Genomic DNA, 16751 nt, shown 5'->3' with positions numbered 1-16751 from the left:
CAATTTTGTGAAGTAGATATTGAGTCAAGCTAATGAGTGAGATCTTTGTATTGTGTTTTTTCTAAAACCATATTGGTGTTCGTAGAACATGTTATGACTACCAAAATATTTACCTAGCTGTTTATTCATACTTTTTTCAAATAATTTACGAGGGATGTTCAATAAGTAATGCCAACCATTTCCCATAGCAAGAGATTAATGAAACTTGGCACAGTTATTAGTCTTTCTCTACATAGGGCCACCCAGAGTTATGTATTTCTCCCATCGTTTGATGCAGCTCTGGACACCGTTTTTGTAGAAGGTTGGTCCTCCAATCACGTCGTAACTTCAGAAATCAAGGCTCCATCATCCGGGAAACGCTCTCCTTTCAAAAACAACTTCATGGCTGGGAAGAGATGAAAGTCAGAGGGTGCAAGGTCAGGAGAGTAAGGAAATTGACGGACAGATGCCTCATCAATGGCAGAAGAGGGACCAGGTCTGTTTTCACAGACTTCCGACCATGTTTGAATTCACTATGCCAGCGTTTTACAAGGTGACCATAAGTTTCTTTCATTTCATCATGAGTCTCCTTTGGTGTTCGTCCTTTCAAATACAAAAAAACGGATCACTGTGCGACACTCAACTGGCTCCATTTCACACCCGACTCAGTTAAAACACATGTAAATCAGAAACCACAATTAGTTCAGAGCTGTTTTTTGCAACATAACCCATAGAGATGCGAATTATTACACATTTTCATCTAGATCGGACAACTGGAAGTGGGTCAGGGGCATTACTATTGAATGCCCCACGTACTAATCATAGGCAAACTAGATATAGGTCTGTAATTTCCCATATCCTCAGATTCTCCGTTTTTGTGATTTGATAAATCAAAATGAAGGATTATTGACAATAAACTAAATAATATCAATTAAGAATAGCTGTTTATGCAGAAACAAAAGCGGTCATATTTTGGAAAACGAATTGTGGTGAAGTCATCCAGGGCACCTACGTAGAGCTGACTTTATGTGTCCACACAAATATACAAGATGAGCAGTGACTGAATTTTATTTTTATTTTTGTTATCATGTACGCCTTTTCTACCTCCACGGTTGTAAATCCAAGCAGATTAAGCAAATAGAGCAGATTTAGTCCAAGAAAGAATTGAAAACATAGCCGTCGGTCTTCACCATGTGCTGTCCCCGGGAACAGCTGTATGCCACACGGTTTGCATTAAATTACTCTACCAGCTGAACACAAAAGATACACAATGCTTGAGTATAGAGTTGAGTATATCAACGTTGTGATTCAACAAATACGCTGTACATAATATGCAGATACACTGTCAAAACACACCAAATACATAACAAATTCAAACACTGTGCTGCCGTACCACAGCGAAGTCCACCAATTTCATTTATTTAGAGAGTGAATTACACAAGCAGATTAGTGCTTGATGCGGATAATAAATTTGATATTCCACGCTGTCATGGCACACTTGCCTTATTAGATGCAGAACCCTCCCCAAACTGAATGGTGTCACCCTCAAATACGCAGAACTCACAACCCCTAATTATAATAGAATAGTATACCGCCACCTATACGCGAATAGACACGTAAATGGTACGACAACACAATATATTGCGACAATACAACTTCAACTGATATCTTTACCTAGATCTACTATTTTTCGAAAACGAAATGAATTCAAGGAAAATGTTTATCACGTTGGTGTTTATCTGTGCTTCAGTCGCGTACTATTTGTCGACGAAGTGTGAACGCTCGACAAAAAGGTTCTTCCACACCCTACACAAGTCAAGTAAGGTAAGATTATACGACACTTGAATCAATTATACGTGTAAGTAGCACATATTTAGAATAATGTTTTGCCTGGAGGTAAACAATAGCATGAGACGAAAAAGACATCTTATCTTGTAAATGTATGTACAATTTCACTAATTGTACGTATTAACTTTCAATTCGCGAGTGTTGTCCCCAAGTACATGTACAATATCAATGGCATTATTATAGAATAATTGAGTACAATACATTAGGTGTAAATACATTTTCTAATATTGGGCAGTATATGAGTAAGTATATGTACTGCATGTCGCGAAGAGGTAGCATTAAAGACTAATAATATTTTGTTATGTCGCTGCATAAACCTAGCATTAACAACTTACTAACCGTACATTACCTATCATATAAACATTTTATTTTTTTAATTCTCAGTTTCTTCAGTTTGATAACACTAACTAAATTTCGGATAATGTAATGTAAAAGTAAGCACCATAAAATAGACGATATTTCAAAGTGGACAACCAACCTCTATGGTTCTCTATTTATAAATATTTTGAACCTCTATTCATTATGGCGTCATGTTTTGTATCAGCAAAGCCATTGACATATCATTCGTATCTTGTTCGATTATATGATGACGTCATGGTTTTGTACAGTTAATTGAGACACACGTCTCACCAATTAATTTGGGAATCGAAATTTGTGTGCGCATTGCATTGAAAACTATGACTGAATTTGAGATCCAGTAAAATGAAGTCTTCTGTTTATAAGTAGAAATACGAGACATGGCATGCTGAATTCAAATTTAGGAGCTAAGTCGGTTTTAAACTCTGAACCCGGCAAGTTTTTTCTACCCAAGTTGTAGTTCAAAAACAAGTGGTCATGTTTTTTCAAAACAATCCTTCACAATAAAACATGGAGCCGCAACAAATAGGCTAAACAGAGACTGGATAAACTCGATATAAGGTGCCTACTCTCCTGAACAACAATCCAGTAATTCAAGTATCCAAAAATATCCCTTTTCGCAGTAAATACATTAGTCATCAATGCGGTATGTATCATGTACCCAGTAGACTATTTGACTTTTATGTAATTGAAAATCTAAAAACAAAACAAAATAAAACATAATATCTTATATGTGTTCAGTCCTCGCCGATTGATATCAATTACGAATAGTAATTAAGGCAGAACAATAGGCGGTAATGTGAGCTTTGAGATGTGCATTTAGAAGTGAACATCACTGATAACCATTGCCACAAGGAAGATGATGACCGCCCAATATACAATGTAATACTAGTTTAGATTGCATACTATGGTCAAGTTCACAATTTTGATTACTATGTTATTGCGAATTATAATAAACAATTATTGATTTGTTCTATGATTATGTTGTAGAATTACTCAGCTGAAAACGTGACAACCATTAAGCCAGTGAATGATGATTCCATGCAAGTCCACACTCGGCCAGAGAAGACGCCAACACATCTTACAGTCAATCTATACTCGAGTGATCGTAGTAGTAACAAAGATGATTCACAGCGGACAAAAAGGAAAATAACAAAGCGATATCTGTTTCCTTTAATCTATTATGCATGCGGACCTTGTGAGCAGTACTCGTTTTTTGTGAGTGGTATTATAAATGCCATGTCAATGAATCGTTCATTGGTAACAATACCGTTCCATAATAACCATTTGCAAAATATTTCTACACAACGTAACTTTAATGAAACGTTTGATCACGCAAAGCTCCGCAAGATTGTGGAATTATCCACAGTCGATGAATTCATTGATACCTGTGGAACACATTTTACTGCTGAAAATATTCTGCTAGGACCACAAGGATATCCTAATAGAACAGACTTACGCAAAAAAGCATTGGACACGTACAATGGATATGTGTACAGACTGGGATTTTACATTCCAAATTTGCACTTACCAACAAAGGAGGATGTCCAGAAATATCAGGAAAGTTTATCCCAAGATTCCTTAGTGGTATCCAATAATGTTAAGTGTATATTTTTTGTTACCGATTTGAAAGAATATATTAAAGACAATGAACCAAAACATCAAGATATTATAAGAAGTATCCGCAAACACCTGATTAGAGCTCCTTATATCCAAGAATTAGCTACTGATGCCATCAAGCAGATATCGGGAGGATTACCATATGCTGCCCTTCATTGGCGTAACAGATCTGCTGAATAGTAAGTAACCTTGCATACGTATATTGTGATAATATGTATTCAAAGTATTATTGAATGTAGCGATATAGGCAATCTGCTGAAAATTTTCCGACCGAGCCTTCTGATTAAAATAAGAATTTGAGCTTTATTTGTTATTTTTTTGTTTTTCATTGTCTTTTGAATATTTATTTGTTCATGTACTTTACTTTATGTTAAGTATTTGCTGTCCGTTTTTGAAAAGATTGTAGTAATCGCGCGAAATACAACAATTAAAATAATATGAAATACGTGATAAAAAAAAAGTGAAATGTTGCATGCTGTGTTTAGCCGTAAAGCTGTTTGGTCCTAGTGGTAATAGACAAACGTGACCTGTCCATTAAAGAAAGGGATTACGCATATGTGGGAAAGGTCTATTTGGACGCGTTGTTCTCGATTAATCTCGATGTGTTTGTTATTACTGTGTGGTGCAAAATAATTATATAACATCTAGTAGTGAGCTTGGAGAAATGAATGACTTTATATGATTAGTTTTGTGTACAAGTATTTTTAATTGTGTATAAGCTATTGTAGTTGTCAGTCATGTCAAAGAGAGCGCACGCAATACAGGAGAGAAAATATTTTTTAAATGATGACGTTGCCGTTTAGTTCATTTGCATCCGTAAATGCTGCCGCCATATTGTTTTTTTATATGATGACTGAGAAGGCCATTGCAACCTAAATAGTCAAACTTCAAATTTAGCTGGTTCTAAGCGTCCCTAGTGAATGGCAAGTAGGTAACTAGTAATCGCCATATTGTTCCACTGTAACATTTCTCGCTATTTGTGTGCAAAGTAATAACAAAAACAAAGGTTTTATATTCGTGCAACTTTTGAGAGCGTGGGAAACCCCTGCTTTTTATATGGAATGACCACGAGAACGTGAGGGACCACTCAGAATGCTGTAAGCATTACTAGTTACCGGCCTTTTGTTCGCCATGACACTTGATCCGAGAACCAGCCAAACTTCAAATTTCTTACATCAATATTCAAGCAGACGAGGCGCTGTTCGTGCATGTGCAAGACATGTTCACGAAGGCAAGGGAGAATGATAAAATTATATAACCTGAGGTTAGTATCGTCAATAACGTTGATTTTGAGGGCTGAATTATGTTTAACTGTAAACTTTGCACTTTTTCGGTGCTCTTTCTTGAGGTTCGACCACAACACAATGACAAACATGACAACAGTTTTGAAGAATGGAACTGGGAGAATAGAACAACTGTCCAACAATTACATTTATATCCGTGGTATTATGTTTACATGGTTATATTGTTGATATTGGTTTATTGCGCCACATATCTGTAAGATTTGAATTTGAAGTGACATTACAGTTTATAACAAAACATATTTCAAACGAAACACCTCATAGTAACATAGTAGCATGACGATTAAATCTATTAATCGTTATGGAAATGTAAATTACATTCCATCGTCAATATGATGATAGTTGAACAATTCCTGACATATGTTTTGTTTTTTGTAGAAGGTACCGACTATTTAGTTATGGCAGAAATTAACCAAAAAACTCACTTAGCATCTCCACAATGTGATATCATTGTTTTATTTATCAGAACAAATATTTATGAATGCTAGAGACCTGGCATCCCGTGATGTTAGTATCAACAAAAACACAGTGGTGTTCTTAATAAAGAATTTCAAAAACTAAGCATAGGTTTGTTTGGATGTGTTAAAGTTGTATTATCTACTAAATAAGTTGAAACGCATTTTTAAAAAAGAGCCATGAACCAAATTATTCAATATTTCTGGGAATTATAATTCAAATAAGGGGTTTTGCACTGTCCATTATTGTGTTACCGTTTTTATAGAAACAAGCAAAATGAAGATGCTAAATGTCTAGATTGGCGCATTACAAAGGATTCGTATCCGACTACATACAATTTCCAAAAGATGTATTGGTGGAGGTGTGAAAGTTATAGAAGTGCAATATTGGACCTTAAAATTATTAAATTTGCAACTGATTTTTCCAGGTGACAAATCACCGAGAGGTCTTTTAATTGATTGGGGTTTGGGGTCATACGGTTATCTATCATGTGAATAATTATAACCTTGTGAATATGGATAACCGGGATGTACTCAGGAAAAAACCTTTTTTGAATATTGATAATTTCAGTGTTGATATAACTACCATTGGTTATAGTAAGGAACATATTAGTCTTTGAATGAAACAACAGGTTGGCGCTGGTACAGAACCCGTTGGTCCTGTACAAAACATATGATTTTTTATAATATATATAGATTTCACTAATTTAATAATAATACATTTAACTAATTACTTGTTCATAAGTGAAATTACCAAATGGCTATAGATGTACTGTAAAACGCATGAATACTAAAAATTGTGAGTCTACGCTATCCAAATATATTGTACTATTATGTCTCATATATCAGCTAAAATGTGTTCTCTATTAGAATTTATAATTGGGTACATAACAGAAAGACATTACGTTTAATGATAAAGTGAAAAAAAAACACAAAAATTACACAATATTTACAAAGCTTAAATTATCCACACTTCACTACACCTTAAGTATATGAAACATAAAATAACCAAAAAATATGATATGAGAATGGCGAAAATAAATTCTTTTCAAAGTATTTGTGGGAACACTCCCATCTGTGGATGCGCTGGTACCTCTGCACAGATGGCACGAGATGTTTTCTGTTAAAAAGGACATATTCTAACATGTGTTCGCTTCGTATAACATTGGTTGGGATCATCACAAAGAGGAATGCCCGAATCAATGATGATAACGCTGTATATACTAACGTTGATTCCGAAACTAAAAGATAATGTTCATAATAATGTAGAATGTGAACAGTGTTCCAGTACGTTACAGCATATGAAACTTTGTATACAAAGCCAGTTAGAACGACCTCTTGAATGAATTTAGTATGTATGCTGTATTTTAATATATAGCTATGGATAGTTATACAATTTCTGATAGCTCTTAGGCATGTAAGTATTGCAACAAAACGTTTGTGGTCATATTTCTGACTATTCCAGTTACTAAACGATTTGTTATTATATTGTCCCGGGCCATATAGCTTTTTAATGGCATATACATTTGTTAAAATATTTGAAGGATATGTTCCGTTCAACATTATTGATAACTGTTTTGGAGTTAAATAACTAAAATTGACTATATCCGGCCTATGATTTGTTTTTATTTCCTCACTTGCACTCATGTGTCTGTCATCTCGAAAATCCTGCCCATTTTAACACATATTAATGGCCTAATAATAAAAAGTGAAAGAAAGATTACATTATTGGCCATTGATAATGTTGAAAGCAAAAAACAAAATATAATGGTTATTAATTGTATCTCTAACTCCATGTGCAAGACACTATCCAGTGCAGGCAGTTCAGAGAGTGTTGTTATATCAACAATTATAGTATGCGTTAAATAAAGTTGTTTTATTCATGACCAAAGTTACAGAGTGTGTGTATGTGTGTGCATTTAACTGGAATAACAAATTGTAGGTGCAAATATCCTGGTTAATGAGAGTTTGCCCAATATACAATAGTATTAGAACTTTCCAATAACATACATGATGGTTACACAATCTAAATCTATATAGTCATTTAAAGAGCCTGCATAGATTGAAGATTTCATGTAAAACATCCGAGATAAACAGATTGTGTAAAGGAATTAATTTTCCTTCAACAAAATGCAGGTTGCAGTTAATAGTTTGCTCAAATTTTCAAGTGCACGTTGAATTACAGTAGATACACTTGCAACACATTATGTACAAATGAATACGATGATGCAATATTCTATAAACCTCATCGGTAAAACACCCGGTACAAGTAACGTTTACAAGTGTACAAGTGCAACGAACATATACAAATTTATGTTTACAAAGCGTCTGTTTGTATTTGTGTTTACACATATAACAATGTATTAAGTAAGCAGCGATATTTACATATAGTTATTCAATGCAATCATTACTCGTTTCTGTGATTAATACAAAACTTGAATGCCGGTGAAACAATTGTAGAAATTTGCAATATATCGGGCAATATAATGTTAATTAAATTTCAGTGAGTGAATGATTATATACATACATTTTTATGACAACCAGTGCTTGATCTAATGTCTATTTGAGCAGGCAAATCCACCAGTCAACTCTTGTCTTCTTAGAATGCTCCACCGGACACCATACGTTGAGCAAACTTTTAACAATGTTTCACGTGTACAGGCACAACTTTGCAATAATTGCAATATTAAACTATTGAAAAGTTTAAAAAATACATCATAATTTAGTGAGCTTACTCTATGTTAAAATTTAAACACAGAATATGTGATTTTGCGCTTGAACTGCTGAATTAGTTACTGATTTTTACCTTATGTTTCCACGTGAAAATATAACCGAGTTATTTGAATTCATAAAGAGTTTAAATTAAACACAGACACACTGCAATAGATCACTTAAACGTTGCAGACTACAAATGACAATGAAGCAAATAAAGTATACATTTCTTGGGTCAATTGAAATCAAACTATTTAATTCATCATTGTATAACGAGAAAGAACTGGACTTGAAACGCTTGAAATAGGTACAGGTGTTGTGAGTTGCATTTGGAATCTCCTACAATGTCCCAGGGCCCTGGATATCCCCTGTAGTTATATAACAAATACGATACCTAAACTCATACTATGACCTTAACATTTTATCTTTATGTGTAACAAGGTGTTATGAATGGCACCAGGAATTTGTGCGCTAATTTTAAAGACACTCGCTATTTTCCATACCTTGAAGCTATATCATACGAATACGAATAGTACGAATACATAAGTGTATACTGCGATCTTTTACCTTTTGTATCTAAAATTTGTCATGTATGATGTGTCAATGTATGATGGTCCTAGCTATTGTTGCTCATTATTAAACTTACAATATTAATCAGTAATATAATCCTGATATTTTGACCCAAAATGGAGTCGCATGGGCGTAGTCACTTATATTTCATATTTTGTTTGGCAGTATGAATAACAGTTGATTTGCTGTTAGTGTTTTTATTCATGTTGTTATTACATGTTCATGGTATGTTATGTGACCCTAAAACAAACACAGTCAATACAAATAAGTGTGTTTCAAAAAGGCCAACTGCTTTCTATCGATCATCGTAATCTGTATATTCAGTTGCAGTAATAAAATGTCTGCGCATCAATTGCAAGCACACTGTGGGGAACAACTGAGGAAAGAAATCGGAATACTTACTGCTGAAAGTGGTGTAATTGCAGATGCTGTTGCAACAAGACTTAAACAAATGAACATCACCAAGTTATATATAGCCGCACCTGAATATGAAAATGTGAGTCTACTTTAATTCTTGTTCAACACATTTATGTATGTTTTGTTATCTATGAAACATTGACGTTCATCAAACGATATGTTGGAAAGTGATATTAAATTTCACCATGTACTCTTGCCAGACCTTTTGATACATGCCAGTCGTTATTATTCAAATTAGCAGGTTTCTGTTACATTGATCTCTGTCAGGTGACGGTTTTCTAGTTCTATTCATTAGAGTGACATGTCCTCTACTATCCACCTTATTTCCGTCTACCAGTTACCTCAACGAATACCAACAATATCTCTAGAAAATGTATGTGATGTTTTTCTTTTTGTTGGGTCCACTCCTTCCGACTTTCCTTCCTATGAAACGGGGTCCCCATACACATTTTTAGGGATCTATGGCCGGTGATATGTTTGGAGTCGTATCGTTCTGTTCTTTTTGCCTTATTTTGAGTAATTCCAGCCATGATGCAAGGACAGCTATAATGTGTGTGTTCCCAGCATCGACCTACAATACTATGAAAAAAGGCAGACATACTTTTTACTTAAGTATGCTTCCTAGTAGCACATTTTTCTACTATTCTTTTATTAGCCAGTCATTGTAATATGGTTTATTGTACAACCAATGGCTTCATGAAAACACATTGTGCTATGTTCAGCCTGACTAGATTTTGTAGCCATGTTGACTAAGGAGAATACCAATAGAAAGTAGTGAGGAAAGCAGTACGGCCCATATACACTATAAGACCCATTTACACACACTTCAAAAGTGAAGAGAAGGTCATCCACCAAGTGCAGTCCATGAGCAGTTGCTTAACCATTGGCGGGCCAAAAAAAAAAAATAGTCCCATATAATTCAAGTTCTGAGTTTAGCATGCTTCTGTTCTGTGGATGTTATTATAAATCAGCTTCTGATAAGTGCATCATGACAAGGAACACTGGGCTACAATGTTCTGTATCAGATGTTGATGTTGATGTTGAGACATGAAGGCCATGCAAGTTCGGCACTATGTTCAATGAATGCTCAGTCAACCATAACATGTACAGCGCCTTCAGATGTGGTACTTTTATCTTGATCATTTTACCAGGATTGGAAAAGCTTAATATATATGTAACACATTTCTGCTTCTGGTGCTAGGTATTTCTGGAACTTGTCATGCTGATCATCAGTTATTATTGGTCGGTAACTGAGGTGGTAGCAGTTCAGTATTACTATTTGGAACCCACCTGCCTCTTTTCATAACTTCTAAAGGCATTAATGATAATTTGAGAGTAAATAAATGACTACCCCCTCCCTGCCTAATAAAACAACTGATAGCTATTAGAGCAGTTTGGGGACATTGCTACACTCCAGGTGTAGAAAACACTGTGTTTAACATTACATGCCAAACCATTATCTGTGAATAATCTTTTATAATCAACAACTCTTGCTTGAGGCCAGTTCTCAAAATCACCAAAACAACCACAGCATCCTCATGATGATTACTGAGTTACTCTTTCTCTCTGTTTCACAATAGTGTTCTAACTCTGTTCTAACATTTGTTTTTCACTTATGGTGTTTTCGAAGAAGGTTAGTGGTTGTGTGAATTGCCTCTGCTATCATGGGTTGAGGCTTTTTCGAACATCTCATCCACAGATTTACTTTGGGATATGATCAATGGATTTGACAAAAACGTGTCACAGTCATTCCAAATTACTACACTTTAAATTGTTATAAGAATGGTCAAAAAATTCAACAAACATAATTACTTATTGTAATAAATACAATAAAGAAATATAAATGAAAAGAAACACATCCCATGCTACGAAAGATATGGGTGAATATGTTACGGGTGGACCAGTATGAAAAACAAACTTAAAAAAGGTAAAAGTCCTGAGCATAGTCCTGTAGGTTGGCCTCCTTCCGATGCTCATTCGACCCTCACAGTCCTTAGAAGTCGTATAGACCAGGGATTCGACACCCGGCTACAAATTTATAGTGGAGAGCCTTTCTGCAATTTTCATGAATGTAATCAGCCATTGGTCAATTGACCAATCTAGCGACCATAAATACCTTTCTTGTGGCCGAAAAATGAATTTACAGCACTGGAACGTTGGCGAAAGCTGTGCAACGATAACGACGTTTTGTTTAAAAATACGTCAAGAACAAGATGGCGGCATATAGTTTCTGTTGATCTTGGAAAATGTTGATTTGATCGACTCTAGTGGGAATTTCTGTAATTTCGCTTCCAGTTAAGGTATTTAGGATAGTCAGATGTATCAGCCTGCTTATTTTTTTAGCTGCAAAACTGAATGCCTCTTGAATCGCCCGATGCAGCCCTTCATATAGTGTCGAATACCTGGTCTATACGACTTCTCAGGACTGTGGGGCGAATGATAAGCGGTAGGAGGCCAGCTAAGTTCTGTGCAGCTGCGGCTCTAGTACAAGTAAGCGAAATTCTGGAATTGATAGAGAATTGAATGTCGATAGATATGCAATATACATTTTGTGTAACAACGAACAAATTAAATGTCAGACGCCACATCAAGTTATTAATGAGTCTTAAGTGTCTCCAACTACGGCCCTTGTGTTGATGTGCGCTGTGAACAGATTGTCACAATTAATGCCAAATTGCCTAATTCATTGCGTGGCTGCAGCTACTATAAGATAAGATAATTTCAATAATTCCATAGACAACTCATTATTCCCTGACTAAAATTGCAATGTGCAATGTACAAACAAAGTGCACCACATTGCATGGAGAAATGTCACCTTCTTTTCTAACTCCGTTCAGTTGTTCTGATTAAGCGTGATGTGGAGGTAGAGTTTAAATAATATCGCCGTTAACAGCAACATGAAGAAAATAGTGTAATAGTGTGGGACAGGTTCAGCACGGGTGTGACGAAGTTAACAATGAGGCAGTGCTCAACTAAGAGGTTTTAAATCAGTTTTATCAAATAGAATAGGTATGATTTGTTTGAGTTCCCTGTAACTTGTTTAGAACGTAAGGAGACTATTATCTGCATACAATTGCAGGCAATCATCAGTGTCATGAAAAAAAGATTTCGTTCTACGAAAGATGCAAGTGATGTCATATTGCCAGAAAGATACAAGAGCGACAATTACGTATATTCATTGGTCGACCAGGAAATATGTCAAAGTAAGTTTTGAATTATTTGTTCGTCAGATAATATTATTTTGAAAACTGAAAATGATCTAAATCACACGAGAGCATCGGTGTGTGTAAGATCAGTCCGCAACTGTTCTGCCTTCCTAAATACTTTTTTTTAATATTTGATTATCTGCCAAATGTACCAAGCCTATCTGAGCAGCATCGGAGTGTAAAGTTAAAATTAAAACAGTTTTAGATGTCGTATTATGAAGTCGGTATCGTTGCTATTTAAGCAGTTAGTGGTTTACAACTAGTATATATTTCACCTGTAGTAACATGTAATTAAGTAATTTAATATCTGATAAATATATCGCGTCTTTTTTTCCTAGGATCAGACTTCTTCATCCAAAGCGGGTGGTCCATGTGGTCCGCATTCGTAGCTTTTTTTCGAGTGTCTTCAAATAAAACAACGATAGCGCTACGAGATCTGTCGGGTTACCCGGAAGCTGTGAGAAAGCTTCACATCTGGATGTAATAACATAGTGAAGATAAAGTAGTATAGTTTCTTTTTTGCTTAGGCGATGGTGATTATTTAAATCCACTATGACACAAAACAATGAAATCTTTAATTTCCTTTTTTGTTCTCAATAATGATGTTAATTGATGTGTATCTTGCAATACACACATATTTTCTTTGTGTGATCAACTCATTATTCTCATGTATTCCTTCCGCAATAAATTACGCATAAACGTACAAACAACTTAACTTTTCTTAACTTATTTCACTAACCAGGAGATGACAACTACCAATCATCCAACTACCAATTATCTAACGTAAAGTTATTTTCGATTGATTCACCTGAAAATACATATATGCTATTTTAAATTGTATCTGTTAAATTATACTTGATGTTGTCAACGAGGATAATTGCACTGAAGCCGAATCTCACCAGTTAACTAATTTCTTGGAGGGGAGTAGCGCTGATTGCTGTACTCTAACTTTCTTGAGTCATTTACCGTAAGGTGGCAGATGTAGATTACGCCAAAATCTTCATACAGTGATAATCAAACGTACACAGACAAGTTTTTATGCATTGATACGTATTCTTCAGGCACTTCGGCACAGCAAACTACACTGGTCTTTCTTACTAAGCCACCAAACTAGATCATAGTTTACTTTTAAAATAGTAAAACAAAATAGATGTGTCCCAGCAGACAAAGAATCGATTTACGATTAGGTAAATGTAATTGAACAAAAGAAAGTAAACATGTGTACAGTCCGCTGATGACCATTGATAACTGCCAATGCAATGTTCTGGGCCGGATAATATTATTAAGAATGTGAGGTTAATATTATGGTTAAATAACTGCAGGCATTCGTCAATGTTATGAAGAAATCATTGCCTGGCACCAAAGAGGCAATCGATATCACATTACCGGAGAAATACAAGAGCGATAATTATGTATATTCCTTGGTGAACCTGGAATTTGCTCAAAGTAAGTGAAACATCAGATGTAATATTTGGTTGGATTGTTTAATGACACCTAACTTCTTGGAAATTACTGCAGTGAATAATAGAATATATGGTAAAGTGTTGATAATGATTAAACACTTGCTGACAGCATTATTTTTAATACGGCATAACAGCGTTTATGTCTTTATTGACATGTAAGGGAATTCTAGTCGTGAGGAATGATTCAATTTTAAAAGTATTTTGTTATGTTACTAACTCATTCGAACATGTAAAAAAGAAACAACTATTAACAAATAAATATTAGACAGTTATTGGACTTATTCGAGGGCGTTATCAAAAATTGTTTCCAAGGGACTTAATACTGGCAGTAGCCAAAGACAATTACTGATTTATTTTCTCGAAACAAAACAAAACAACGAAACAGTAAGCGAGGTAAAACAATGAGCCCTAACTAAATTATTCCCATTCTGAAATAAACGTATGTCATTCACCCTTTTATCGTCTGCAGCAATAAAAGTATCCCGGATGTTAAGGCTGGAGGCCAGTAACACATAAATTTACGTCAAGGACAAGAATTATTCTAAGAGAAACGAAAACTAATATTTATTAAAAGTTCGTGTGACCGCTTTGATTAATAACCTTGACCTCCTCGTACGTTGGGGATACAAATAATAGTTTCAGTTCAACATGGCATATATTGCTGTTAACGTTAACGTTAAATGTGCATACTTATGGCAATCATAAAATAATAACATTGATGTATCCTTCTAAGCCTCGTTAAATTGTGTTGTATGTTCGTAAGAACATGAATATAAATTTATCGCTGTATTGTTTTATTTAATTGTTTCCAGGATCAGCGTACTTCATTAAAAGCAGTTCTTCGGCGTGGTCCTCTTTTGTGGATTTCTTTCGCGCAGCAAATAATTCAACAATCACTCTATCACAATTACGTGGGTATCCTGAGTCTGTTAAAAAACTTGGTTCGATATTGGACTCTTAGCGACGTATACAACGCGTGTAAAATACATTGTTTATTTACACGCATTTCGAGCACGCGCTGCGCGACGACTACCGCGCTTTAAAATGTTCAATGGACAAATATATTGATTTGCATGCTGTCAGTGTAACCTAGTAATAATAGTATTGCGTTTACATGGAAGTTATATTCTGAACGACTCATAAACACGGGCGTAGTATTGGCGATCCGCTCCGCTAGGATTGCCCTTAAAATCGCTTGTGTGTATGTGGGAGGGGGGGGGGTCTGTCTGTGTGTTTTCAATGATTAATTCTTCTGTAATTTTTTGGCTTGGCCGATTTCGCTCAAACTTGGCAGGCAAGTCACAATATCGCCCTAGTTATTATATAAAATCTGAAAACAAATTTGGGCCCACCGTTGCCATAGCAACATCCAAAAAAATGTTTTTCCTTGGATAGCTTCGCACCGAATGTTTCTCCCTACAAATTTAGGATAAAACACCTCAGAAATAGGTCATTCTACTATTTATGTGAATTTTTGATATCTTTTTTCATACCAAGAATTGTTGTTATACTTGACAGGCAGGTCGTACCGTCACTAATTACCTCCTACCAGTTTTGTAATCGCAGTGTTCAAAATGAGCATGCTTTTATTTTGGCTACGTTGCATACTGGTAAGAGATCACTGGTGCTGACACTGTAACACTGTATCAAAGTAATCCCAACACAACTTTGAATGACCTATAAATGCTGCCTTCAATCTAGAAAATACTATCGCAAAACGGTATTAATTAATTTAAATGACATTGTAGATGTCATTTTTATGCACACCTTCTATTTCTCAAAGTGTGCATAACAGACGGTTTTTCGTCTGCTAGAAGCTTGCATCAGTGGAAGTTATACTTTAGTTGAGCAATGAAAATAACTAGGCCCTTTTTTTCTAAACCTAAAATTGGTAGCCATGACGCATATACAGTGTCCCGCCCTAGATGTCACGGCAGTAGATTATGAAATCAACAGCACCCAAGACATTGCCTTGCCAAAAAAATGCAGAAAAGAGCTGACACGATTTGGTGCGGTGAATATCAAAACTACTGAATATGCAAAGACAGCTAAGGTCTTTTAATCAATGAAGCCCCTAACAAAATATTGTCCTCCAACCCTACCACGAAATATAATAAATGAGTCATATCAACATTATGTTTATGTGTGGAAACGACTCTATTGGTGCGAACACTACCTTATTTCTGAAACTTGTCAATCCCAGAACACCATTGTTCTATCTTTTTTTACATTCTCCGAAAATACATAAACCCAATGCACCAGATAGACCTATTGTACCACCACCCAGGTCACTAAAGGGACACATTTATTGTTTGTTGATCGTTACATGAGACGAGTAGTCATTAATACCGTGTCATATATCTAGGACACCACTGACTGCTTAAACTGGTTGATATTCCACAACTTCTTAGTCATACTGGATGAATCAGCACTATACTATACTATACGTAGAATAAGCTGCAATAATTTCATAAATAATGTATCAACCACGCTGTACATTGTGTTGATGTTCGATTCAGAAATATATACTTAAATTTGTTTATTTGAATTATTTTGATGTTTAGATACCTTGTAATTTGAACTATGCCAAGCTTTCCATTCAACTATTGTAACATATTATTCATAGGCAACATATTTGCCTGATGTGAGTGATGATGTTTATAATCAAGGTTGATATTTTTTTCAAGTCAAGCACGATATACATGACGAGTACAAACATATGTGCAGTCCACGCTGGCTTTTAACATTACTGTGTTTATGCTGGCTCGTGGGTTTCTTTGCCTTGTTGATATGTAGACAGGTTTGGTTTTACACTCATTACAT

General features: G+C 35.3%; 1 protein-coding gene across 1 annotated transcript; it reads left to right on the top strand.

Moving 5' to 3' along the window:
* Positions 1-1573: 1573 nt before the first annotated feature.
* LOC144345892 (uncharacterized) lies at positions 1574-13175 on the top strand. The gene is made up of 5 exons (XM_078006984.2): positions 1574-1803; positions 3175-3983; positions 9167-9338; positions 12339-12462; positions 12804-13175. The coding sequence occupies exons 1-5, from the start codon at positions 1681-1683 to the stop codon at positions 12947-12949; spliced, it is 1374 nt and encodes a 457-aa protein (XP_077863110.2). The 5' UTR covers positions 1574-1680; the 3' UTR covers positions 12950-13175.
* The last annotated feature ends 3576 nt before the right edge of the window (positions 13176-16751 follow it).

Source organism: Saccoglossus kowalevskii, chromosome 7 (genome assembly GCF_978046115.1).
Source record: "Saccoglossus kowalevskii chromosome 7, keSacKowa6.1, whole genome shotgun sequence".
NCBI lineage: Eukaryota > Metazoa > Hemichordata > Enteropneusta > Harrimaniidae > Saccoglossus > Saccoglossus kowalevskii.
This window is presented reverse-complemented; position numbering and strand designations above follow the sequence as displayed.